Source organism: Heloderma suspectum, chromosome 4 (genome assembly GCF_057233095.1).
Source record: "Heloderma suspectum isolate Gila_16-S chromosome 4, 16-S_ref, whole genome shotgun sequence".
NCBI lineage: Eukaryota > Metazoa > Chordata > Lepidosauria > Squamata > Helodermatidae > Heloderma > Heloderma suspectum.
The window spans coordinates 137,843,060-137,868,724 of NC_139461.1; the positions used below are offsets into that span (position 1 = coordinate 137,843,060).

Below are 25,665 nucleotides of genomic sequence, written 5' to 3' on the forward strand. Positions count from 1 at the left end.
CTGAGAGACAGACAATTTATTTGGAGTGAGCATACCTTTTCGACATAACTTATTTGTCAAGTTCAATTCTGTGTTTGTGTGCGTGCACGCAATGGTGTCAACTCGGTGGAAGAAGTGCAATTTTTTTTTCTTTTGTGGGTGAGATGCTAACAAGGAAAAGAGGAACGTGGGGGGGGGGGGAACAAAAGTCCAAGGAAGTCTTTTTGGTAAGATTGGCATGCCACAAATTAAAATAAAAATAAAAACTAGGACAAACAGCTCCCCGCCCCCCCGCCCGAAGAAGCTGAATTTGAATTTCTTGTCTTGTAAACTTGCCCAAGGTAAACTCTGAAGGACGCCTCTACAACTAGTGGAAACGTGCTATGGACTTAAATAACCGTGAAGACGTTGATCCCGTAAGGTCGCAGCCAAGTGACAATCTTCCAAACTGCAGAGAAGTCTCTCTCTCTCTCTCTGTCTCCTTGAATCAGCAAACGGGACTTTTAAAATCCGTGTTTTGTTTTGCTCCTGAAAAACGCCTCCTGTTTAAATTCAAACTCTCTCCAAGTCTCCCCCCCCCTTTCTTTTTTGGCCCCCCCCCACCCCGCCAGGGGCTCGTCTGGCCCGAGTCTCTCTCGCTCGCTCTCTCCCCGTCTTGCCTTCCCCCCACCCTGCCCCAGGGAGGCGGACGGGGCTTGGCCGCTAGGAGCAGAACATTTTGCCGCCTGCTTTGGGGAAAGCCAGGAAGTCTTTGCCGGAGTCCTGGGGCGCAGCCAGGCCCGCCAGCTGCCCCTTGAGCACGGCGGCGCCGCCCCCCAGCGAGCGCCCCAGGGCCCCCGCATCCAGGGCGGAGCCTTTGGCGGTCGCCCAAGACACCGCGGCGCCGCTCAAGGCCTGGTTCAAAGTACTGTGCCTGAAGAGCGGGTCGTGGAACACGCCGTCCACCCAGTTCCTGAGGCTGGCCACGGGGGAATCCCTCGGGGGCCGCTCGATGACGCTGGCGGCCGGCGCGGCCGCGGCGCTGGAGGCGCTCGGCGCCCCCTGCGGCCGCTTCAGCATGCACGACGGGTACTCCGCCTGGCTGAGCGACGTGGCCGTGTGCGCCAGCGACCAGATCCTCGGCTTGCCGCCGGCCTCCAGGAGCCGCTGCCGCTGCTGCTGCTGGTAACACGGCTTGGCCTCGCAGCTCCGCTGCCGGGCGCTCAGCAGCTCCGCCGCCTCGCAGGCTTCCGGGCCCGCCGTCGGGGCCTTGAGGCAGCTGGCCTTGGCCCGCTCGAGGCCGCTCTCCGGCGCGCCCGCGCCCAGCGAGGGCTCCTTGCAGGGCTCGCTGGCGCACGCGTCGCTCTCCCCGCGGCCGAAGGCTTGGGCCTTCAGCTCGCCCTCCGAGCTCTCGGACTCCAGCGGGTCGTAGTCGTCCAGGTCGCTCAGGGCCAGCTCTTTGCCCTCCTTGCTCGCGGGCTCTGAGAAGAGAAACGGGCGTGGGCGTCGGGGGCGTGGGTGGGGAGAGAAAGTGTAAATTAATGTGTGGAATTCAGCCCCTCGAAATACACAGTGGCCACCCACGAGTCGGGGGCTAGTCCAGCCGTCTTCAGCCTGGTGCCAAGGGTGCTGGCTGCGGGATGCTGGGAGTTGTAGTCAAACGCATCTGGAGGGCACCAGGTTGGGGAAGGCTGGACTAGACAGACACGGTCACGGTCACGGTCACGTTCAAGGAAGCCTCCAAATTCGTCTGCATCCCCCCCACCCCTTTTACAATGTTGCGTTTCCTCAGGCAACAGCTCTGTGGGGCATGCGGGTCCTATTCCCATTGAACAAACAGGGCACTGAAGGTGGGAGTCACTTGTCCACGACCACCCACCGACTTGATGGCTTACAAAGGATTTGAAACCCAAACAGAGATGTCTTCTGAAATTCCGACTTTGTGTTTAGGCCTGGCAGAATAAAAGACATATGTACAGCAAGCACATTTTCAATGGAATTTAAGGTTATCTCTTAAAATCAGTTATATTTCTAGTCCTTGGGGTCACAGGGTGGCAAGAAAACAAAATTTTTAATTGAGGGGACGGGCAAAATGCGAGGCCTAGTTGCAAAGCAGGGCAGCTGCATCCTTCTTTTGATAGCCACACCTATCAGCTCAGGTTGGCATATGGGATGTATAGCTAGATTCTCCTTGAATTTAGGGATATTTCCCCGGCAGAGTTTGCATATTTGCCTAATGGGGCTACAAGACAGGACATTGGCCTGCACAACTCAAATGCAAGTTCACAAGATTCTTAAGTTGTCTGAGGGCAACAAACTCATACCATTTATTTTCTACAATTTAATATATTTTCCGTTTTAATTATCATCCTCATACAGCACTTTCCAATGGAATTTCCCCATCGATCCACCCTGCGCTGGAACTAGGATACTATGCCCATCTGCTTCCCACTTCTTATCTCTTATGTGAGTGGTACCCTAGTCCCAGTGGAGGAGGAGTGCATATTCAATGGCTGCTGCTGCTGCGGTGAGATGGTGGGGGTAAAAGGGATAAGCTGGTTCCTCCAGTATTCTGCAAAGGGGCTAGAATGTTTGGCAGATACCCTCGAGTTTCTCGTTCTTCAGGCTCTCCCCTTGACCCTCTCCCTCATCCTCGTCCTCGTAGGGTCTCTTTTCATCGGCACATTTGTTCCTCGGGGGCCAGGTCATCTTGTTCTCCTTCTTGAGCCGCCGCCGGGCGTTGGCGAACCAGGTGGAGACCTGCGTGAGGGTCATCTTGGTGATGATGGCCAGCATGATCTTCTCGCCCTTGGTCGGGTAGGGGTTCTTGCGGTGCTCCTGCAGCCAGGCCTTGAGGGTGCTGGTTGTCTCCCGGGTGGCATTTTTCCTCCGTGTCCCTCCGTCCATGGTGCCATATCTAGGGTTTGCAAGAGGGTGAGGAAGGAGCATCAGTGAAAATGCACCCTGGCGAAAGTGCACTGCCATTCACTCAAGGAAAGAACCTTCCACTTTGATGGATTCACATAGGTCACTTTCATATCCAGTGGAAAAGGAGTCCTGGTATCAATGGATATCGTGGCAATTCTTCTATTGCAGCAAAGCTGAAGGCCTGGATCTTATCAGGCAAACTATTCAGCTCAGTTAAAGCAAATGACTAGAAAGATTCATTGCTTGGAAACACAGTGACAGTGCAGTCCTTTATGTGTCTACTCAGAAGTAAGCTCTTTTGAGCTCAATGGGCCTCAGAGCCTTACTTCCAGGTACGTGGGTACAGGATTGCGGCCTTAGACTGCAATCCTATACCCATTTACCTGGGAGTAAGCCCCATTGAACTCAACGGGACTTATTTCGGAGTAGACACATATAAGATTGCACTGTTAATGTCGGAAACCCAAGCAATCGAATCTGCCTGTCTTTCAATCCTATGCCCGCTTACTTGGGAGTATGTCTTGTTGAACATAGGATTGCACTGTAAATCTTGGAATTTAGGCTAAACTAAGTTATGGGTTGAGTCGTTGTGACTTTGCTCACAAATAATTTACTGGCGTAACTGAACGTTTCCTGTATAAATCAGTTTAAATGTCAAAAGCCAAACTTGCACTGTTTAGAAGTGTGCTGCTGTCAGATCCTATTTGCTCAGAAGTAAGTCCCAGTGCTTCTATGGGGTTTACTGTCAAGTAAGGATGCTTACGATTGCAGCCTTAAATAACAGTCTCAAAAGCAAGCCTGACTGTGTTCAATAGGACTTCCTCTTAAGTAAGTGTGCATCGGATTGCAGCCTGCATGCCAAAGAGAAGGAATGCCCTGACCTTTGGGAGCATCAGAATTCAGCTCGTGTAAGATGGATATACTAGAAAAACATGCTACGTCTCCTGCATAGAATATACCTAAGTAACCTCAGGGTGCAATTGTTAATATTTCTTTTATTATTAGTAAATTTCTCAACTACCCTTTCCTTCTAGAGAGGTTTTTTTTTTAAAACACACAAGACATTGGGTTATACCTGAATATTTAATGTACATCATCCAAGAAAGGTCATCAGCACCCACTGGGCTTAAAAGGTTGAAATAGTGTAAGCGGGATTCTTGGCATGTGTTTTTTTTTAAAAAACAACAACAACACACCCACTAACCATACCGAAGATAAAAAGGGGTTGTTTAACATGATGCAAACATGGTGGGGGTGGGGACAAAAAGCAGTCTCAATTCATGGGGAATATTCTGAAATCCACCCTTGGAAAAGACGCAAAAACCATGTGAAGGGATGAGCATTTGGTTCCCACATGCAGACTGACTGATGAATGAAACATCAACCGATTATTTGCTTGTGTGAATGGGCCATGATCAGTCTAATGCAATGCTTTTCAGTGGAGTCAATTCCACTGACACATTCAGGTGTCATTTAAGAAGGGCTGGTTCACCACTGCATCTCAATCAGTTGATTATTGCTAGGTCAAGTGATGAATGTGTGAATAAGGCCATCAAAGACTGAACTTTTGTTCCAACAGAGTCAGTTTACACATTCATATGCCAGTTATAAAGTTACACTATGCAAGTGTAGAGAAATTATCTACTCATAGGCTGAAGTCACCACTGGACTTTCTTACAGTCACTTGAGAATATAAATATTAAATGCTTGAGAATATTGAGGAAATTAGGGATTGAATCGCTAGGGGAAACTGTTGCTCGTTTGACTTCGTGTTGCCTTCAGATGTTTAGTGCTCCACCAATTGAGGCATGCATTTGCCTTCCACTTCATGTGTTTGGTTACCAATCCACTGTTTTATCAGTTCCAAGTATGGAGGTGCAAAAGTAGGCTGTATTCTGTAGAATGTGCAGGCCTGCCTATAAACCTTTTAGAGCATGGAGTCATCAGGGCATTCTCCTGTGGCTACTATCCTACGGCCCATTCCTAAATCCTAATTGCGCATCTGTCCCACTGCAGTCAGTTTACTCCCTAGTAAAATAGATTGCATTGGGGTATTGGTCAGTGGGACTGATCTCCATTTAATCAATGAGCCTTACTTTCAAAGAAATATAGCTGGGACCTTGAGAACAGGGATGCCAACAAGATTAACAATGTATTCCTATGCAGTTCCATACAGAAGTAAGCCCCATTGACTGGGTATAGGAAAAGTGTGTGTACATATGATAAAAATGTGTATAGGATTGCAGCCTAAAATGTGGTTGATAGATGAACAGCAAAGGTCAGAGGAAAGTTCTGCGTTTGCTGCCAGTTTCTATGAGATAAAGCAAGGATCAAACGGTGTAAACAAGCTCCAGATTAATGCAAAAAGACATGTATAAGGGTTCATATCTTGGAGACAAAACACAAACATAACTTGTTATTACATTTATGGAGGTAAACACTGGGTGCAATTAAAGTCCATTTAACCCCCTGGGAATTTTACAATTTATTTCATTGGATTCCTGTGGATACACTCCTGTGTTCATTTTTAGGCTGCTCGCAGTGCATTTGTATGCATGACTAGTCAGAAGTAAGCCCCAGCGAGGCCAATGGGACTTATTCCCAGGTACAGAATTGCAGCTCGACAGTGTAGTGCTATACATATATACTCAGCGGTCCTGTTGAGTTCAATGGGACTTACTTCCCAGTAAGTTGGTACAGGATTACAGCACCCACCTGTGAATAAGTCCCATTGAACTCGATGGGGCTTCTAATATACTTGTAGGGGATTGCGCTGTTAATTTGCTATCAAAGTCAGTGGGATTTAAATAGCACAAGAGCCAGTTCATACGTGCAGTCTATCTCACTTGATTACTCATCACTGAATAATAACACTCGGCTATATGATACAGCTGATTGCAAGTGTGAAGAGCACTTTTCATTCATTATCTCAGCGATTTTTACAACCCTCCTGTAAGGCAGGCCAATGTTATTATCCCCATATTGCAAATGGAGTGAGTGGGAAGCTGAGACGCTGGCTTGTCTAAGGCCGCATCTAAGTGAAAAGGGAGGTAGGACCTGAGTCAGTGACACTAGGCCACTACACTACCTCACCACTAGGGTGGCCATTTCTGCAGTCGGTTTCTTGAACAGCCTCTGCTGAAAAGCATTGCCTTTTGCACTCAGGTGAGGTGCATTCATACATGCAGGTCATCCACTGGAGGCTGGAATTGTCAGGTGATGAACAGGTCTGTGCAAACAGGCTCCAACTGTACACCGGATTGCATAAAAGTATGAGTACTAAGAAATTATTTCCATGAATATCAATTATTATTTCCATGTTTTTTGGATAAGCACAATATCCAGCATTTTAGCCCCTAAAAGGTACTAGAGAAGCAGTCTGCTTCCATTCAGGATTCTGTCCAATGAGACCTGCAAATGTTCCATTCACCAGACACAAAATCCAGCCACGATTCAGTGTAATCTACTCCTTTACCCATCCTTTGCACATTAATCCCACACTGATTACTATAACCCTTTTAGAAATGCACAGATATACAGAGATCATGTAGCCATCTTTAAAATGCTTCTCAATTAGGGGAAGAAACACGATCACGCTTCTCTTCCACCTCCCCCACCCCGTTTCCCCTGGTTCTGCCTTGCAATTAATTGTTGTTTGTTTCTTACCTGTCATATTGATACTGACTGAGCGTGTGATCGTAGGGATAGTAAGCAGCTGCCTGGGTAATTCCCGCATGCGCAGATCCACTCCCATCCTTCGAATCAAAGCTATTCTGGAGCATTAAAACCAAATACAGCCACTTATCAGCCCTCCCCTCCCACAGCAGAGTGGGCAAGGGAAGCACAAAGCAACGGGGAAAATTAATTTTTATGTTTTTTGGATGGAGAAATATAGGGACAAATTTAAGCCCCTTATAGTCCCATTAATTTATTTAGGAAAATTAACAGCATGCTTTAATATCTCCCATTAAAGTAAAAGGGCCTTAGAAGTGCTTAACTGCAGGTGAAAAAAAAAAACACCCTTTGTTTTCACTTTCTTCCAGAAGAGAGGTGAGCAACTTGTGGCCCTCCGGATGTTGCTGGACTGCAACTCCCATCAGCCCCAGCCAGCATAGCCAATGGTGAGGAATCATGAAAGTGACAGCCCAACAACATCTGGAAGGTCATAGGCATTCCAGAAGGCATCCTCCCCACCTCAGGATTAGTATTTATCAGCCCATCTTAGGCATGTCTACTCAGCAGTAAGTCTACTGCAGTGGAGTTTACTCCCAAGTAAGTGTGCACAGCCGCATTCTACTAATTCCAGTGTTTCCCTCACACTCCCTGCTACTACCCTGTTCCCCTCGAAAAGACCAAATAATAATTATTTTACACATTCGACTCTACTGAGTGGTTTAGGATAAAACGGGACACTGTAAATGAAAAAAACCTGGCACGCTTTTGATGACCTCAGAATCACAAAGTGTGAAAGTTGAAAAGCAGCGGGCTCAGATTTGCTCCCCACTGAAAGAGAGGGAAAGCCTAAAGCTGCAATCTTAATCCTAAACACAATTTTACTGGAAAGCTCAGTTCCAATAGAAGGAACTTAACATGTGTGCCAGCAGAAATTCTAGGAGGATTGAACTTTCTTTAAGCGATGGTCAAGCCCACTCTGTTGATTACTCATGGTGGTGCCTCAAGCAAATATTCCACATAGAATTCTATTTTTAACTTTAAGGTACCCTCCCCCCAACCTGGTGCCCTCCAGATGTTTTGGACTTCAACTCCCATCAGCCCCTGCCATCATGGCCAAAGGTCAGGAATGCTGGGAGTTGTAGTCCCAAACATCTGGAGGGCACCAGGTTGGGGAAGGCTGCAAGTGTAAGCAAACCGGAGGTCTTGTGCCACCCCAGACTCACTTCTGTGGGTCAGTTTCGGTATGGGGCATCACAGGGGTCAACAGTTGTATGAAAAAGCACAGAACGAAGCTGGGCTGTGCAGTACAATCCTAAGCATGTTTAGCCAGAAATTAAATCCAGGGGAGGCTCTGATTTCGGTGCGGCTGTGAATCCGCTCTGGGTTTCAGTCAGAACGACGGAGCTGCCCAAGGTGCTGAACCCAGTTTTGGGGCCAGGGTTCAGCACCTTGGATAGCGCCTCTAGAGTTCTGGCTGGTTCTGACTGAAGCCCAGCATGGGCTGGCAGCCCCACCGAAATCGGAGCCTCCACTGGTGCCGTCCCGTTGAGCCCAGCTCAGCGCGGTTTCTCCCTCGCAAGTGTGCTCAGGATCGCAGCCGTGGTCAGAGGTGGCGTTTAGGATAGAGGCGCGCCTCCTGGCTGGCCGAGACTGTCCTCTGGCTTCCGTGGCAGCAGCCAAGGTCCCTCGGCGAGAGGGTCCGCGCGCGGATGGGCCGCGCCGTCCACACGCGCTGCCCAGGGGACTTACCAAGGAGTAGAAGGCCGACGCCTCGGTCCCGTAGGCGACGTAGTTGCCGTAGCCCTGGGAGTTGGCGTAGGGGGTGCCATAGACTCCCAGGGCCGCCGCCGAGTTGAGCTCGTGCCTGGCGGTGGCCAGCAGCCTGCTCTCGTACACGGGGCAGTAGACGGGCGTCTGCGCGGAGGCGGCGGCCGCCCCGGAGTCCGTGAGCGTCCGGCCGCTGGTCTCGCAGCAAGTGGTCAAGGAATTGGTGGTCATCAGGAACTGGGAGGAGAGAGAACAGGGCAATGAGCGCGGGGGCGGAACCGCAAGCCCTCGCGCCCCCCGAGGCCGACCTGCCAACCGGCGGCGGGCGAAAGCCAGATTGGGGTCCTCGGCCACCTCTTGACTCCCGTGGCGAACGCGTTCCTCGGTTCTATTAGTACCGGTTTGCACACCTCTTCATCTTAATTAATCTGGAACAACTACCGCCCCCTCTTCCCGTCCTCTTCACCCATGGGCACACACAAACGACCAAGCCGTCCCCCCGAGTAGCTTGGTGGGCTCCATCGTCCAGCCAAGGGGTAAGGAGAACACACGCCATCAAGTTGCCACACGCATGGTCAGGTGCAGACGTGCGGTGGAATGTGTGACGCATGGTCGTCTGTAACCACCCAGTCACTACAACCGCGGTTCGGAGTCCTCATGCATCCTCATACACTCAGGGGTAAGTCCTATTGAATCAATGGCACTTACCCTCAGGTAAGGGTGTATGGGATTGCAGCCTACGGCTGTTAGGAAAGGGAGGGAAACCCAGCTTTAACCGACCGCCATAATTGCGATAGCAGAGGGCAGTGAAAGGGTAACTTATCCGGGTTAAGTGATCTCAACTATATACCTTATATATTATGTTAAACCCAGTTGCTTAACTGGTTTGTGGATCGGGCAGTAACTTAAAGAACTGTTGAGGAAACCTAGTTCCAGCTGACACTTGTCAACGAGAGAGAAAGGGTTTAAAGAATGCTAGTCAGTGTTTAATGCATTCTTTCCACGTGAAAGACCGTTTACATCGGCACTAAGACATATGTCCGTCCAACCCGTTTATTTCGAAATAAAACTCCTGTAGAAGTTTGTGGAATGTACTTCCAGATCCTTCGAGAGACCTCTTGAACCTTTGTAAGAAGTTGCAATTATACAGCCGCTTCTGGGTTGGGTGGGTGGAGTTCATCCTGCTCCCACGGCACGGCAGATCTTAACGGAACGATTCAGAAAGCAGTTGAGCCGAAAGCCTGGATTCCAGCGGATGTAGCCCCACTGAATGTAATGCTCCCAAATGCAAATTGTGGCTTGAACCTGGTCAGGAGAGTTTGTTTTGTCTGTTTAAAACCTGCCACCATTCAAGCTCTCATCCCAGTAGTCCCATTGCATTGGCCAGTGTGAAGGAGTTTCTTTCTACCCCCACTCCCCTTCCTGCAACTCAGGCCAGACGACATCAGTGGAATTAAGTAGTGACTTCAGGAGCGCCTCTGAAATTAATCAGGCTTTAAGGTGCTGCAGTAATCTTTGCTGCTTTTGCTGCCAGATTAAGGCCGCAGCACCCCACTTACCTGGGAGTAAGTCCCCTGAACTCAGTGGTGCTTAATTCGGAGTAGATATGTATAGGACCGCAGTGTAACACCGCTAACCCCCCCCCCTAAAGTGTTACCTCGGAAACTAGACTGTTAAAAGTCGGAAGACCGTCACGCTGCACCCCTAACCCTTACACAAGCCCCCACCCCCACAACTCCTCCGCTGTTGAACTTTGCTTAACAGTGCAATCCCAGGAATGCAGGCTGGTGGCTCCGATTTCGGTGGGGCTGTGAATCCATTCTGGATTTCAGGCAGAGCCAGCCAGAACGCTAAATGAGCTATCCAAGGTGCTGAACCTAAATTGGGTTGTTCAGCACCTTGGATAGCTCATTTAGGGTTCTGACTGAAGCCCGGTATGGATGCATAGCCCCACCGAAATCGGAGCCACCAGCCTCCACTGTTCAGAAGTAAGACCCACAGCATACGACAGCACTCCCTCACCCCTTTAACAGCTTGCCTAGGATCCCAGCCTTAACGTACCAGGGCCAAGCGCTCCCTTTAGCGGGCACAACTTAATCGTGTTTACTTGGAAGAAAGCGCCTCTGATTTTAATGGGATATCCTTCCATGTAGAGATTGCGGTCTAAGAAGGGCAGCTCCCCGTTCTTGAAGGAGTTTGCTCCCCCTCCCCCCGTGTATCCATTCCCAAATACATCACAGCTTCCTGCTAACACATCTGTTACGAAAGACCTGTGCGTGCGCGCGCGCGCGCGTGTCCCAGCACAATGCCGCCGGAGGAGAACACCGAGGCAAAGGAAGGGCGTGGCTGCGATCCCGGTCCGGCAGGTCTTACCTGGGGTGCAGATGAGTAGGGGTATCCGAACTGGGGGTAGGACATGGCAACGGGGCGTTTCCAGGCTCCAGGAACCACCAGGAGAGGTGTCGGATCTGCGAGCTCCGGCGGTAGCCTTGGATGGCTAAGTCCCGATGGATGGGAAGCTCGAGTTTCCTAGGGGCTTAGAAGACCAAGCACAAATTCATCTATCTGAACCGGAAACTTTTTGCCTTAACAGCGGCGGTGGAGGCATCCCCCCACCCTGCCACCCACCCATCCATGTACACAAGCACCCCCACGGTCTTAAAAGGGGGCGCCTAAGGAATGTGGCGTTTCTTCAAGGCGTGCGAGACACAGAAATAGCGGCTGCTCCCAGGTTTCGTAGAGAAATACATAGATAACGTTTTGGCCACACACAGGCAGAGGGGCAGAGAGCGGGGTGGGGAGAAACCACCCGTAGTTCAAACACACATGTCAAGGGAAATAATATCTGGCGTCAGGAAAACCCCTACAGAAACGGTGTACGTGTGGAGGATGGAGGAGGAGGCAGGCGTGTGGATGCACCTTTGGGGTAGACTGTAGTCCGGATTTAAACCACGCCAAGGGGCGCATACAATGGGACAAAGTTTGCTTGATCTCATAAAGACCGGGCCCTCGCTGATCGTCGTCGTTTCGAGTTCTATTGCGGAGCCGAAAATGAAAGTGGCAGAATTCAGCTCGCAAGCCACGCGCGCGCGCGCAGAGTCGCACGAACACCGAAGCTTCCGCAGACTGGAATGATCCATAACCGCATCTCAGAAAAAGGAGTTTGGAAATGAGGAAATCAGTGTTAGACACCCTACACCAAGGGTGGACAGGCGGTAGATCTGGATCTACTGGTAGGTCTCTCGGCAATTCGCAAGGGATCTCCGCGTGGTTTCCAGTAGATCACCAAGACTTTTTGACTTCCTGTTGCTTAAGAATAGCAGTAACAAAATGACCCTCCCCTTCAGTCCTAAACTACACTGCTGAAGAAAGCTTGAATGCTGCGTGTGAGTAACCAAGAGAGGACTTTTATATAGGAAAACAGTTCCCTTCAGTTCTGGTACTTAAAACAAATTCCTGGGCTCAACATTCTTTAATTCTAAGTGTATGTCTTTTATACCACGCTCCAGTTGATAGATCTTGGCGTTCTAGGGAAAAAAAACACGAAGTGGATCCTGGCAGCCTGCAGGCTGCCCAACACACACACACACACACACACACACACACACACTCTGAAGGGTAGTCAGGACTTTTAATTAGAAATTAATTAATGAGCTTGCTGCTTCTCTCTTCTCGCCCTGTATTCATCAGTCCCACTTACAAACAAGATCGACGAAATGCACTCGGGCCAGGAAGGCTTTTAAATCAACTATTGAAATGAGCCCAACGCTGGCGACAGGGCCGGGGAAAAGAGACCCCTGCAGACCCCCGGGGGCCCTTTCCTCCAGATCCGTGACCCCCATTAATCCGTGACCGCCATTAAGTTCCCATCACCAACGCCCACATTAAGAAAGGACAAGGTGCAGGAATTTACAATGGAACCGAGTTTGAGCACCTGAGGCGGCAAGGTTTTGTCTACTTACCTGCAAATAAGCCCCATTGAACTCACTGGGTCTTACTTTTGAGTAGACAGGTATAGAATTGCTCTGTTAGACGTCTTTGGAGGATGGAGGTTGCTTATAAAGACAGCTTTTCAACTTGGGGTGGGGTTATCTTCATTTCTTAAAGCAAAGGTGGGAGGGAACCACACCTTCAAATAAACTTTGTTTTATTATAGGAGAAACAGTATGGATCTTTAAACTCATGCCGAATTTGATTTGCACATTGACGACTTTTATCAATACTCCTAACATCACCTGAGATAGCAGGGTAGAATATTCATACACATACATTATCTGAGTAATCCTTACAATCACTCTGCAAAGTAGGTTGGTATTATCATCCCTATCTTGCAGGCTGAGACTGAGAGAGTGGTTTGCCTAAGATATCCCAATGAGTTCATGGCAGAGGCAAGATTGGGGGAAGGGGCTTCCTGGAGAATAGCGTAGACTATCCTTCCCCAACCTGGTGCCCTCCAGATGTTTTGGACCACAATTCTCATCAGCACTAACCATCAGGGCCAATTGTCAGGGATGATAGAAGCTGTAGTGCAAAACATCTGTAGGATACCAGGTTGGGGAAGGCTGCCAGACTCTTCAGTACTATGCATCTCCCAAGCTCTCTTACAGTGCAATCTTATGCATGTCTACTCAGAAGTAAGTCCCACTGGGTTCAATGAGCCTTTATCCCAGGTAAGTGTGTATAGGACTGCAGCCTTAACAGCTTTTAAAAAAATATTGTGTCGGTATATGGGACTCTTTGTAGACCAGAAATGCTTTGCATCTCTGGAAAGTTTCCACATTCTTACACTAGGAGAAGCTAGTCCAACAGTCTGTAGTTATGACTTTCTGGAACCAGTTATAACAACTCCCCATTTTGTCCACTCAAGCCAGTATTGTCATCTGGTTTCCTCTCTCTCTCACACACCCAATTATCCCATAACATCTCTTAGAGCAAGACATTACATCAGCTCTGTCTGTCACCCTTGGTTCTCAGTCCTTGATCTAGGTCTGATATATGTATCATTTCATTTAGTAAAACTTCCAGGTTGGATCACAACAGCACAAATACACACACACACACACACACACACACACTGCTCCACATATATGTTTCTCTCTCCATCAATACAGATTTTATCAAGCTCAGTGACTCCTCTCAGTGTCCACAAATATAATCCTGTAGATGCATACTCAGAAGTAAGCCCCACTGAAGTCACTGGGACTTACTACCAGGAAGTGTGTTTAGGTTCGCAGCCCATATGGTATGCTTTCATTCCCCAGAATTCCACTGACCAACCTAAAACACTAGGAGTGGTTAGCTTATAGTATAGCTGGAGGTAGGACACAGCATCCTGCTCTCTCTGAAACAAATTTTTATTGATTTTTAATGAGAAGGTAGGGACTGGCATAAGGACAGGAGCTGGACCTGGCTTATTCCTCCATCATCACACCTCTGTATTATCTCTTGTCTCTTGTCCAAGCCACACTATCAAATTATAGTGGCTTTGAAAAGTCACGTAAATTCTTGGTCTGCAATACCAATCTGAAAAAGCAAAGGTAACCCTGTTGGTCCATAAGAACCACCCCCCCCTCCAAAATCCACAATTGGGCAATACTTTATTAGAACCAACCAAAATGTCACAAAATAGTGCACAAGTGTTTGGGTTCTCCAAAACTTTTTGTTTGGTTGGATGGTACATGGATGGTACACGAAGCAAGATGCATGGTAAAGAGTGGGTGTGTGGGGTGGGGAATTGTGTGTGTGTGTGGGGGGAAGCACACCCCTTAATTACCCTGAGGGTATAGCTGAAGTGTTTTAAGTGGTGACAAATCTGTGTAATCTTTGTATCCATTCTTAATTTCATTTGAACACCATACATATAAGAACCCCTTAAGAAAGGCATTTGCTTGGATACTCCCCAAACTCCAGTTCTGAAAACTTGATCTTTATACTCAGGCTCTCTTGCTTTCTCTCTCTGGTTGTTCGCCCAAGATGCCAATACCATTGCTGGAGGAGGGATCCACGTTTCATTGACATTAACAGAAAAATGCCTAAGAATTTCAATAGAGCTGGAACTTCTGCAGTGTGGAGTACTGGTTTAGGACGACCTGAGAGAGATGCATTCAAAACCCCCACCCTGAACCTGTAAGCAAGTCAGAGATCTTGGATTCTCAGGCTGTTGTCTATGGTCTTACTTCTAAGTAAGCATGCTTAGGAATTCAGCCATGGCTGGAAGGAGCTAAACTCGCAATGGGATTTGCATCCACAATAAAAGGTTGGCTTGAGATTAGAAGATCAGTTTACCATTCAATGAAATAGTATTAACTGTGGATTGACCCACAAAGTTTTGGGAGAATGAACAAGGTAAAAATGGAAAAAAAACCTTTGGCACCTTAGCAGGCTCTCCATAAAGATGCACCCAAAAGGTAAATAGCATTTCATTTCAGTACTTTCCCGTTGATAGAAATCCCTTCCTTGGAGGAACCAGAGCCATAGCCTAGGCATACAAGCCATGTAGGACCTTGAGCAACCCCCTGGTAGCTTGGCTGGGTTGAATGGAGGTAGGTGTGTGTGTGCAAGATGATATCTGTCCTCAGCCATGGGGCAGGCCAGGATATAAACTCAAAACACTTCACTACATTTACTTTGATTCCAATGGGACTTACTACTGGCATGTTTATTAATCCTGAAGTAACCTTTTACTTAGGCTGCAATCCTACACACATTTACCTGGGAGTAAGCCCCATTCAACTCAATGGGGTTCACTTCCAAGTAGACACACATAAGATTGTGCTGTTAAAACATGACTTTATTACATAAGTCTTAACGCCAAACACAAAACAATATATTCAGGTTGAAGTGATCTCAGATATATTTAATGATTCCAAAGATTTTCCAAGTCACACCTGGATCCTAAATCCTCATTAGTAAGACCCACTGAACCCGGTGGAATTTATTTAAATCTGCTTAGGTTTGGGGAATAAGAAGTTCTTCATAAATACTAAGACTTATGAGAAGTTCCTCCACCCTATCATTCGTCCTCACCTAGTCACCTTTGATCTAGGCCTTTCCTGCAAAGTCTCTTGTGCATATAGTTTCCCTCCAGGTTTGTGTTTGTTTTGTGGGCAGTGGGGAAGAACCCAGTCTCTCAAAATACCATTCCCCTGGCTAGGGGAACGTGCAGTGGGCAAGTTTCGCCAGACCCCTGGGAGCCTTTGCAAGCTCTGTGTCTGTGTTTATGGAGGGGAGGGCAGCTGGGGCAAGGGGAGGGGAGGGGAGGGGAGGGGAGGAGTGCAGACTTGCTCGGAGAGCTGCCTGGGTTCAGACATGTGAATAGCCCCAGGGTCACACTCTAATTAATGATGATGTTCCCTTCTTCTCCCCAGCTGGAAGACTTGGTGCCTCCCAGGGACAAATCTGCCGGCTCTGACAGCTCGATTGAGGGTGATGGATGACTACCTGGAGACCGCAGTACACCTAATATAATCATATCTGCGGCGTAATTGCTATAATTTACCGAGGCAAAGACTTGGGCTCTAGGAGGCTCGAGTTCAAGGCAGCAAAGGAGCACAGCAGTCCCTTCCAAGGAGGAGGGCTCCCAATCCTAAGTGCGCTTACTCGGAAGGAAGAGATCCATAGACATCAGTGCTGCTTCCTCCGGAGTAAATCTCTTCAGTCTAGCGATGCCAATCGCTGGGAACTTCGGTGGAGCTGTTACCCGATTCTGTCCACGACATTATTAGAAAATACATTCCACTAAAACTAACGGGGTGCATGCTTCAAAGCAACAGCCCGATTCTGTGCGTTACTCAAAAGTAAGTCCCACGTCGCTCAATGGAAACTGGGGGGCAAAGAACAGCCGAGGGGGGCATTCAGACAGGGGAAACCGGGGAAGGGGTTAACACGCCCCCTTCTGCCATCTCCCCCTCCCCGCAGGTGGCTTTAAGTGGAAATAAATAGGAGGAGGAAAATTCTGAGAGTGCCTTGGAGTGCAAGAAGATCAAACCAGTCCATCCTCCAGGAAATAAAGCCAGACTGCTCGCTTGAGGGAATGATATTCAAGGCAAAACTGAAGTACTTTGGCCACATAAGGAGAAGACAGGACACCCTGGAGAAGATGCTGATGCTAGGGAGAGTGGAAGGCCAAAGAAAGAGGGGCCGACCAAGGGCAAGGTGGATGGATGATCTTCTGGAGGTGACGGACTCGACCTTGGGGGAGCTGGGGGTGGCAACGGCCGACAGGAAGCTCTGGCGTGGGCTGGTCCATGAAGTCACGAAGAGTCGGAAGCGACTGAGCGGATAAATAACAAAAGTAGCACATATCCATACCCCAATCTCCCGTATAATGTGAAGTATGACCCTTCCTAGTAAGGCTGCGATCCCATGCACATTTGCCTGGGAGTAGCTCCCACTGAACTCAGTGGGGATTACTTCTAAGTGGACACGCCTAGGATTGCACCGCAAAGTTTATTGATTTAGACCTAAGGTCGTATCAATCTATAGAACTTTCTTCCACTTAAGTAGGCATAGGGTTGCAGTCTTCATGCAGGGTGTGTGTGGGAGAGGGCGGGTGTGCGTCGCTGTGGTAAAATGTGGGAACTTAACATTTGCAGGGTGTGGAAACAAGTGTTCAGGTCGCTCCTGTATTTATGTAAAGGGTGCAGAAAAGCGCACTCGAACGACTTCTTGGGGTAAACCGATCCACAACCCGGCTAAGCCAGAATGGCTAGGTTTAAGTCGATTGGCACAACCCCGATCCTACTGGGACTGTGTCTCGTTGATTCCAGTGGGACTTCTTTCCACCTAAGGCGCTGGATATTAGCACCAGCCTCACAGAGCATTTAAAGCTGCTTCACTGGTGCACGGTGGTAGCTCATACCGGATTGAGTGTAAAGTCGCTCCAGCCCAACCCACCAAGTAGTTTAGGGATCGTCAAAGACTTCTCAGTCAACGTGTTGGGGTTGGGATAAAAGCGATTTCCTTTCTTTTATTGCTTCCTGGGCAGGCTGTGAAATTGATCCCTTTCCCCCCTGCAGTGCTAAAACGGTTTCCCCTTCTTGTCTACAGACGGTCACTGATGAGGGATTCAGTCAGCCAACTTAGAGAGGGGGCGGCCGGCCGGGGAGGAGAACCCCTTTCTGGAGCGAATCCCATTTCTCCTGGTTGCCTTGAGCGATCCGACGTTTTCGGCGATGCCGTAGCTGGAGAGTCTAAGTCTCATTTAGAATCCTGGAGGGCTAGGGAGGAAACCGAAGCTGCCAGCCCCTAGCCAGGCTTGCGCAGAAGCCCTCCCGGATCTAACTGGAAGTTTCTTCGGAGGTGCCTTGTCTGCGATCCTAAGCACCCTGACTGGGACCTAAGGCCCCTTGGAGACCGCGCGGCCCACTGTGAAGAGACGGGGGAGTCCGACTGCAGAGCAGCCCAGGCGTCGGCGAGGCCGCGGGGCTGTTTGTTTCCTGCCGCGCGCAGACGCGCCATTCCCCGGGGGCTGGTGGAGGCGCGGGGCGGGGGCGGGGGGCTTCCCTCCGGTCTCCAAAGCAGCTCAGCGCTTAACGCCGCAGTTAGCTGGCGCAGGCAGGGAGCTATTTGGGTCGAGAGGACGGGGCAGTTTTTCAAGCCAGAACGTTGGGAAACCCAGACTCCCCCCCCCCCGACTTTTGAAAGGCGAAGTCCCACTCTCCACCGGGAGCGCCCCGAGACCCCGGGCCCACTGACGTGCCGCGCAGCGCGCAGAGTTTCTCGTCCGGTTCTGTGCCTGCAGCCGATGGCCTCTCCTCCGCAATGCACCTTACGCAGCTCGCCTGGGAATTTCCTTCTCAATGAACCATTCCGGGGCTCAGTAGGAATCAACGCGCTTTTTAATTTTTTTTTTTTGGCCCAGTGGACTTCCAGAGATTGTGTCCGGCAAAGCCGCGGTGGCTGGCGAGCCCGATCCGAGCATATTTACTTGGAAGTAAGTCCCACCAGGCCCGGTGGTGCTTGTCCACAGAATGGCAGGTTTCAGCTTGCGTTCCGAAGCACATTTACTTGGAAGCCGGCCTCTCGGCGACCCATGGGCCCCATTTCCGAATAAATACGCTTAAGATCAGGCGGGCAGGGCTGTGATTCGACGCCCCCTTACTGGGGAGTAAAGCCCCACCGGCCTCAGTGGGACGGACGTCAACATTCATTAGAGCGGGCTGCAAGGTTGCAACTCTGTGCACGCTGACTCGGAAGTAAGTCCTATAAAACAACGTGGGATCCAAATGCACACTTAATATTAATATTTTCCCATTCGTCCCCTCCATCCTGTCATCTTAACCTCTCCTAAACAAATTCCCATTCCTATCCTATTTCCAGTCGCCTACCTGTTTGGAAAACCGACTCATAAAAACAACAAAACCTGCTCCACTTTGGGGGAAAAAGGGTTCTTTTGCGAACACGTTCAATTACCCCCCCCCCCAACTTCTAGGGCCGGCAGAAAAGCTGACAAGCAACAGTGTCCTAAATGCGCTGTAGGATAGAGCCTTAAGAGGCTCACGCGGATATCCAGGCAGAAGGGGCTGCGTGGTATCCTGATCAGGCATTTGCAAATGGACACGTTCGTTTGGTGGTGCGCAATGCAACACACAGAGACTTCTAGACACAATAACCAACAGTCCCCCGAAACTAAACGGAACGGAACCGGTCTCTCTGCAATGGAGTCCACCAGGACCAATCGGCGATGCGGAAAATAATAATTCCCAAAGTCAACACGAATGGGTGCTATCCAAAACCACAAAACCCAAAACAAAACGCAAAAGGATCAGAGGCAAAAGGAGCGTGCGGGTCTTCAGAGTTCTGTAGATTTTTTTATCCTTCCCCAAGAAGGTGAAGCCAAAGTCTCTATGTTTGTTTGTTTGTTTCTTTCTTTCTTTCTTCCTCCCCAAGAAAACTTGAAAGAAAGAGACAGGGCAGGTGGAGCAGGCCCTAGCAGGTGAGACAGGTACTTGACGGCCGGCCGGCAAGGAGGTGATCTGGACACGTTTTGAGCAGTCAGAGAAAACACAGCGTCTTGTTTTGCGCCAAGTAAATAAGGTAGGGGACGGCAGAGGATGAGATGGCGAGATAGCATCACCGATGCGATGAATATGGACTTGAGCACGCTCCGGGAGAGAGCGCAGGACAGGAAGGCCTGGCGTGCTATGGTCCGTGGGGTCACGAAGTCGGACACGACTGAACGGCTGAACAACAGCAACATAACCTACACGTTACTTCGCCTTAATTGCCCAGGAATAACTACTACCTCGGGTTCCGAATTTATAGTCATCAACTGGGATTAGAATTCGCAATGCTCTGTAAAGTGTGTTAAAATCCCGTCTCTCCCCTCCGCCCCCCACACACTTTGAGCACCCAGATGGTGACCAATGAAGTTGCAATCCTGCTCATTCTTTACTTGGCGAATCCCAAATGAAAACGGGACTTCCTCCGGAGTAAACCTGGTTAGGATGGCTGGTAGGGACGTCAAATGAACTTGAGCCCATGACCTTGGAGACGGAGCCTTAGGTCAATCTTCCCAACTATTTGTATTTCGGAGACTGCCTAAAAGCCTTAAGCTAGAAAGTGCGGATATCATCTCCCCGGCGGTGAACACACACCAGACCTGACCCTGGACTTGAAGTAGCCAGAAAGCTAAAGCCGGTCTAGGACAACCGTTGCACGAAGTGATTTTAAGTATGTGCCTGGTCTGAACTACTAGGACCTCCCTTCCCGCTTTATTTCTGCGGATATTTGGGGCCGTTTTCATTCTTATGGCATACATAACAATTAAGGGGCCCTCTAGGCGATTTTTCTTCTGTTAACAAAACAAAAAATCGATGGGATTTATTACCCAATATCTTCAGGAGTAAGAAAATTGACCCTCCCCCAAATTAAATCTCCCCTAAGCGTTCTTCCTCGACTTCCAATAATGAAAAGAAATCTGTGGTGAGACGTTGGCAGGGTAATATCTTGGAAAAAAGAAAGAAAAATCACATTTCGACAGGGCTAATTTAGAAACACGGGCCATCTGGAACCCGTTTTCAGTGCCGAAACCTACGGAAAACCTAGCCCAAAGCGGCGAAATCAATCAATAAAAACTGTATCCCCAGGCATGTGCAGAGTGCCACGCATTCATTACTGAATAAAGTACGAAGAGTCCCCTTCCACACAACTGGCACCAGGGGAAAGAGTTTGGGGGTCTCGATTTCTAGGCGGGCATCTCGCATTTGAGGGGGGGGGGGATTCTCCTGCAATCCTCTGTCCACTTAGGTGGGCGTAAGCCGCATCGAACTCAACGGGACTTGCTTCTGAGTAAACCGGTATAGGGTTCCACCGACAACCGCGGAGTTGACAACAGCGACAAAAAGCCCCCCCTCCAAACGAACGGATCTTATAGCAACACTTCCTCTACAATGGTGCCCCCCCCGCTCTGTCCGCCAAACTTTCTTAACACAGGAATAAGCCAACGCCCCCCCCCCCGCCCCGCATCTTCTGTAGAAACCCGCGGAAGTTGCCCTCCATGCACACAACCCTCCCGTCCCCCGCGCAGCAAGGCACGCACGCGTGGCTGGCTCCTGGTTTGCCCGCGCAGCCCTGGGTGAACAGTGCCAAAGGTGCGTGATCGATCACCGGGAGTTCCTCTCCCCTCCAGCCGGAGCTTTTCTCCCAGCCGGCCGGCTACAAAAGGCAGGCCCTTGTGGCGAGGGTGGGCGCAGAGGCAGCGGGGCGCGGCGGGGGCGCGAGCGAGGCGGCTTCCCGGCCTCTTTACCTGCAGTCACGCCGGGCTGCGCCTAGGATCGCCGGGCGGGCGCTTGTCCATGGCGAAGGGCGGCCGTCTCTTTTCGCCTCGATCGCAGCGGCTCGCTCTGGAGGGAGCAGCAGCGGCGGCGGCGGCAAGAGGAGCGCGCTAATGGAGACATTGCGCAGTGTATGTAATACCTGACTGGAGTCAGTCCGGCCAGCGAGTGCCTCCAGTCCCCGGGCGCCACAGCCACTCCGCTAACCCTGCGCCGGAGTGACGTTCGAGTGAATAGCTGCGCTCGTCGCGCGCCTTTTTCCTCCTCCCGATTAACACTTTCCGACGCTGCCCCTCGCTGCTCGCGGCGGCGGCGGCGGCTACTCCCCCGCGCGCAACTTTCTCTGACGCCAACGCGGCTCGGAGCTCCGCCAGTTCGAGACCGCCGGAGCGAAGGGAAGCAAGATGGTAATAATAAGAACCCCCGAACACCCCCCCCCCCGCGTCCCTAATACGAATAAACGCGCAATTCGATCACGCGCAGGATTCAGAGTATTCAGAGCTCTTCGCCAGCATCAGCTCAGCCGTCTTTACACAACAACCCCGGAAGGTGGGACTATAGTATTGCCTGCAGACGGGGCGAGGGGCTGAGGCGAGATTCGAACCAGGCGCTAGTGCCGAATTCGCTGCCCGCTCTCTTAGCGACTATGCTACAAACGTTCATGCCTACAGCACTTTCAGGGCCCAAGGCCATTTTTTAAACCCATGTCTCTGGTTGCGAAGTGGGCCAGGGAGGTGAAAAATGCTAACCTTACATCATAGATCCCTACAAGTAAAAGTAACCAAGAAGCTGCAGATTTACTCAGTATAGCACAATCTTCAGTTCCACAGAGTTCCATGGGATTTACCCCAGTAAATGCCCATTGAACTGCAGCCATGCAGCGTAGGCAGAGGCATGTTTACTCAGAAGTAAGTCTGACTGTGTTTAATGGAGTTTACTCCTACATAAGTGTGCAAAGGTTACAGATTTAGGATTGCAGTCTGTAGGCCCATATCTGAAACACACCATGGGCCAATTTATTTAATTTATATCCGGCCTTTTTTCCTGTTGCAAAGAACCCAAGGCAGCTTACATTCTCCTCCTCCTCTCCATTTTATCCTCACAACAACAACGCTGTGAGGTAGGTTGGGCTGAGAGTCTGTGACTGGCCCAAAGTCACCCAGTGAGCTTCCATGGCCGAGCCAGGACTAGAACGCGGATCTCCCGGCTCCCAGTCCAACACTCTCGCCACTACACCATGCTGGCTACATTCAGGAGGCTCTGTGCCAGGAGTCTCCCCTGCCCCCAAGCACTCAGAAATGTAATGCTTATGCTCTTCACCTGTAGCCTGAAGTAGTACAACGCACAACAGGCTTTACCGCATGATTCTGCTGAATGCATCCATGGAAGCTAAGTATTTGCTGGCCAGATTTGCTGGTATGTAGGCACTGATTTTAGTGGGGCTTGCAGTAATAACACTTAAAGGCCATGATAACCAAATTAGTTTAGTGGAAAGCAATGCAAATGATACTGGGATTGGCTGTGGGTGAATAGCATGGCTCCCTTACCTAGCCAGCAAACATGTACTTGGAAGCAAGGCCTACCCATTTCAATCACATTTACCTCAGAGTAAGTTTGCTTAGGACCGCAGGCTATATTTTGGAATTGGGATTCTCATGCTGTTGTAATCTCTGCTATCTGCTAAACCTTTAAATGGTGTTGTTGGTGTATACTTCTGAGTTGAAGGGTTATTGATTTAGGTTATGTACTGATCCTAAACACCTTGGCTTGGAAATACTTCCAAGGTTCAGATGCTTTGCCTTTTTTGACTGCCTGAATGTCAAATTAAGGTGGAAGAGGAAAAGAGAGGGTGAAGGCCCTATCACTAGCAGGTATATCTATGGGTTGGGTTAGGGATGTTTTGGCTACAATCCTAGACACACTTACCTGGGAGTATACCCTATCAGACTACCACTGAAAAGGCCCTCTTCCTTGCTGTTGTCCTCTGAACCAGCCTCAGAGGAGGCATTCAGAGGAGATCCTTAAAAAGCAAAGAAAAAGAAATAAAAGTTGTAAGGCAGGGGTTGTCTTGTTTAATTGATTATATGTAGGTCCATCTGGAAGCCTACAAATATTTTTATTTTTGATTTTTATAGCATAAAAATACCATAAATGAATAAAAATAACACCCAGTGGAGGCTGGTGGCTCTGATGTCAGTGGGGTAGTGAATTTGTTCCAGATTTCAGTCAGAACCACTCAGAACTCTAAAGGAGCTATCCAAGGTCTTCTGGATAGCTCCTTTAGAGTTCTGATTGAAACCTGGAGCAGATTCACTGCCTTGCTGACATCAGAGTCACCAGCCTCCACAGATAACATTTTATACAGAATACGTGTGGTGGGAGATGCAGAGGAGGAAGAGGCTAGAAAAACAGTTGAGCCCTCAAAACAGTGCAATTGTGTAAATGGCCAGAGTTTTTGTCCAGTAAAATTGAGCTTGTTCAGGGTATGAGGACCAAGTGAGTAAGGTATCAGCTCTTTGCGGCAACTATTTGAATTCCCTTGTGGCTTTGGTACACTGTTTCTTGCTCATCTCCAAATAGCAATGTTGATCCTAATGTACAGGGACCTGCAAAGGGGAACATTTCCCCCTTTTTTCCCTCACACTAAGTTTGTGAGGTGATGTTGAAAGGATTGAAATAGTTAGAAAGGCCTTTAGGGCTTTCAGAGTGAAAGGAAAGTTACAATGATGGCAGTGCATAAATTTAAATATTAACTATTTCCCTGGCATTGACTGCGTTTCGCCAAACCTACTACAGAACTGTAAAGCTTTAAAAGAAAAGGTGGGGGAAGGGGGCAAAGAGAAACGTAGGGATGGCTGGTTCTGACCATTTAAACTGTGTCTTTTACATGAAATCAAAATATGGAATCAGTTTTGGGCAGCAACCCTACACATGCTTGGAGATAATTTCCATTGAAAGCAATGGGATTTACTCCCTGAGTACCCATGGTTGGATCTGAGGTGTAAATGGTTTCCTGAATCTGATAATTCTCAAATCATGTGCTGGCTGTGTGTGTTGGATGATCCATTCTCTGTTGTAAGCTCTATTTATCATAGCTATCAGGGAGAGTTTTTTTGAAACTTGCCTGGTGAGACCAGGGATCTGAGGCCACTAGTAAGATTCTGAGATGGAATTTCAGGTTATAACAGGAATGTTGAACCTCAGGATCACAGGCCGAATCCGGCCCCATTCTGGCCCTCTGGGGTGTGCCAGATGGCTACACCCCCTCCCCCAACTGCTGATTATTTGGTGGTTTTCTGGCATCTGTGTGCCCCACCCCTTCTAAAAGGTTGAAACGCTTCTCTAAGGCTAGTAACTGCAGTAACAGCTTCAACCTAAAACATGCTGCTATTTTTGGCCACACACCTTTGCCTCTGACTCTGCCCACCACTGGAATGCAGCCCCCGAGAGCTTCCTTGAAATTGAATCTGGCCCTCTGGCTGAAAGAGGTTCAGCACCACCTGGGTTATAGATATTTTGGCCCAGAGCTTGCTTAAGCCAAAGTGTTTGAACAGAAAATTTGGTCCTTGAGAGTAAGCCAGCATACATATTAGAGCTGAACTACATGCAAGCAAGCGCATGTCATAAAAGGCTGATGCTTCACTGCAAAGCACCACGGGGAGAGGACAATTTGGCGTGAAGAAGTGTCAGAAGGAGGGAGTGCAGAATGTTTGGAAGTTGCTTAGTGGGTAAACAGTTTAGACATTTTGTTATATCAAGTGGCATGCAAGTACTATTAATAAATAAACAAATCTGGGGTGGGGAGTTGCTGGGAGAGTTGCAGCAGAAAGAAGGGGAAGGATTATACCCCTCCCCCCATACTTCTTTACTCCAAATTTCCCCCTCTTGAAGATGCTTTTCCCACAGAAGAAGTGGCTGTTAGAGTTCTGCTCCATGTGTTTGCATGTTATGTGTACTTCTGCCAGCCATGTGGTGGTGGTGGGGAGATGAAGGCAGGAATTGATATCTGAGTGGTGAAACAAGCAAGACCTTTTAAAGTGTTGGCCCCTAGCATGGGGGGAGCAGAACAGGGGGATGCCATTTGAGCTCTGCTTCCAGCAGCTAAATGTCTTGGAGTGTCTCTACACCAGCAATTTATTGCATACTCATGATTGGCCACTCATGGAAGTTTGCAGGTCCATTACATGATGTCAGCAACATCCAGGGCCCCTCCTGTACTTTTCCAGGTTTATCCCGCTGTAAAAAACACCAGATTAAATCAGGTATTTTTTTTAAAAAATGCACAGAATCAGTAGCGTGTAATGCCACTGTAGCACTATTTTTCAGCCGCTAGATGGTGCTGTCTAAAGGAAAACATAGGAAAAGTGCCCAAAATGGAAGGTTTCAATTCACACCATGTGATCTGCCCATGTAATGGAACTGATCATAATCCCGCAAAGAATCTGGAAGCAGAAAGCCCTGGTAAGGCAGCAGGATTTTCCATCAATGTGGAGAAGCCCTTGGTCCTACCAAGCTTCACTACTTTGAGGAATCTCATGGTGCTGTATTTTTCCCCCCACAA

The 25,665-nt window shown here is 49.1% G+C and overlaps 1 protein-coding gene and 1 long non-coding RNA gene across 3 annotated transcripts in view; one reads left to right on the forward strand and one right to left on the reverse strand.

Moving 5' to 3' along the window:
* Positions 1-21,393, reverse strand: IRX4 (iroquois homeobox 4). 2 transcript variants are annotated; one of them, XM_084848154.1, is made up of 6 exons: positions 21,247-21,393; positions 10,702-10,864; positions 8,311-8,565; positions 6,553-6,659; positions 2,562-2,875; positions 1-1,439 (listed from the first exon to the last, which is right to left on the reverse strand). In XM_084848154.1, exons 2-6 carry the CDS (start codon positions 10,744-10,746, stop codon positions 682-684), a joined length of 1,479 nt encoding a protein of 492 aa, XP_084704280.1. In that variant the 5' UTR covers positions 10,747-10,864; positions 21,247-21,393; the 3' UTR covers positions 1-681. The 2 variants fall into 2 exon arrangements, with proteins under 2 accessions (XP_084704280.1, XP_084704281.1); XM_084848155.1 differs by having other exon boundaries at positions 21,077-21,319.
* Positions 21,388-25,665, forward strand: part of LOC146347445 (uncharacterized) — a 14,188-nt gene continuing 9,910 nt past the window's right edge. Inside the window, exon 1 of the long non-coding RNA XR_014789875.1 lies at positions 21,388-21,511. This is a non-coding gene — a long non-coding RNA (uncharacterized LOC146347445). The remainder of the gene's footprint in view (positions 21,512-25,665) is intronic.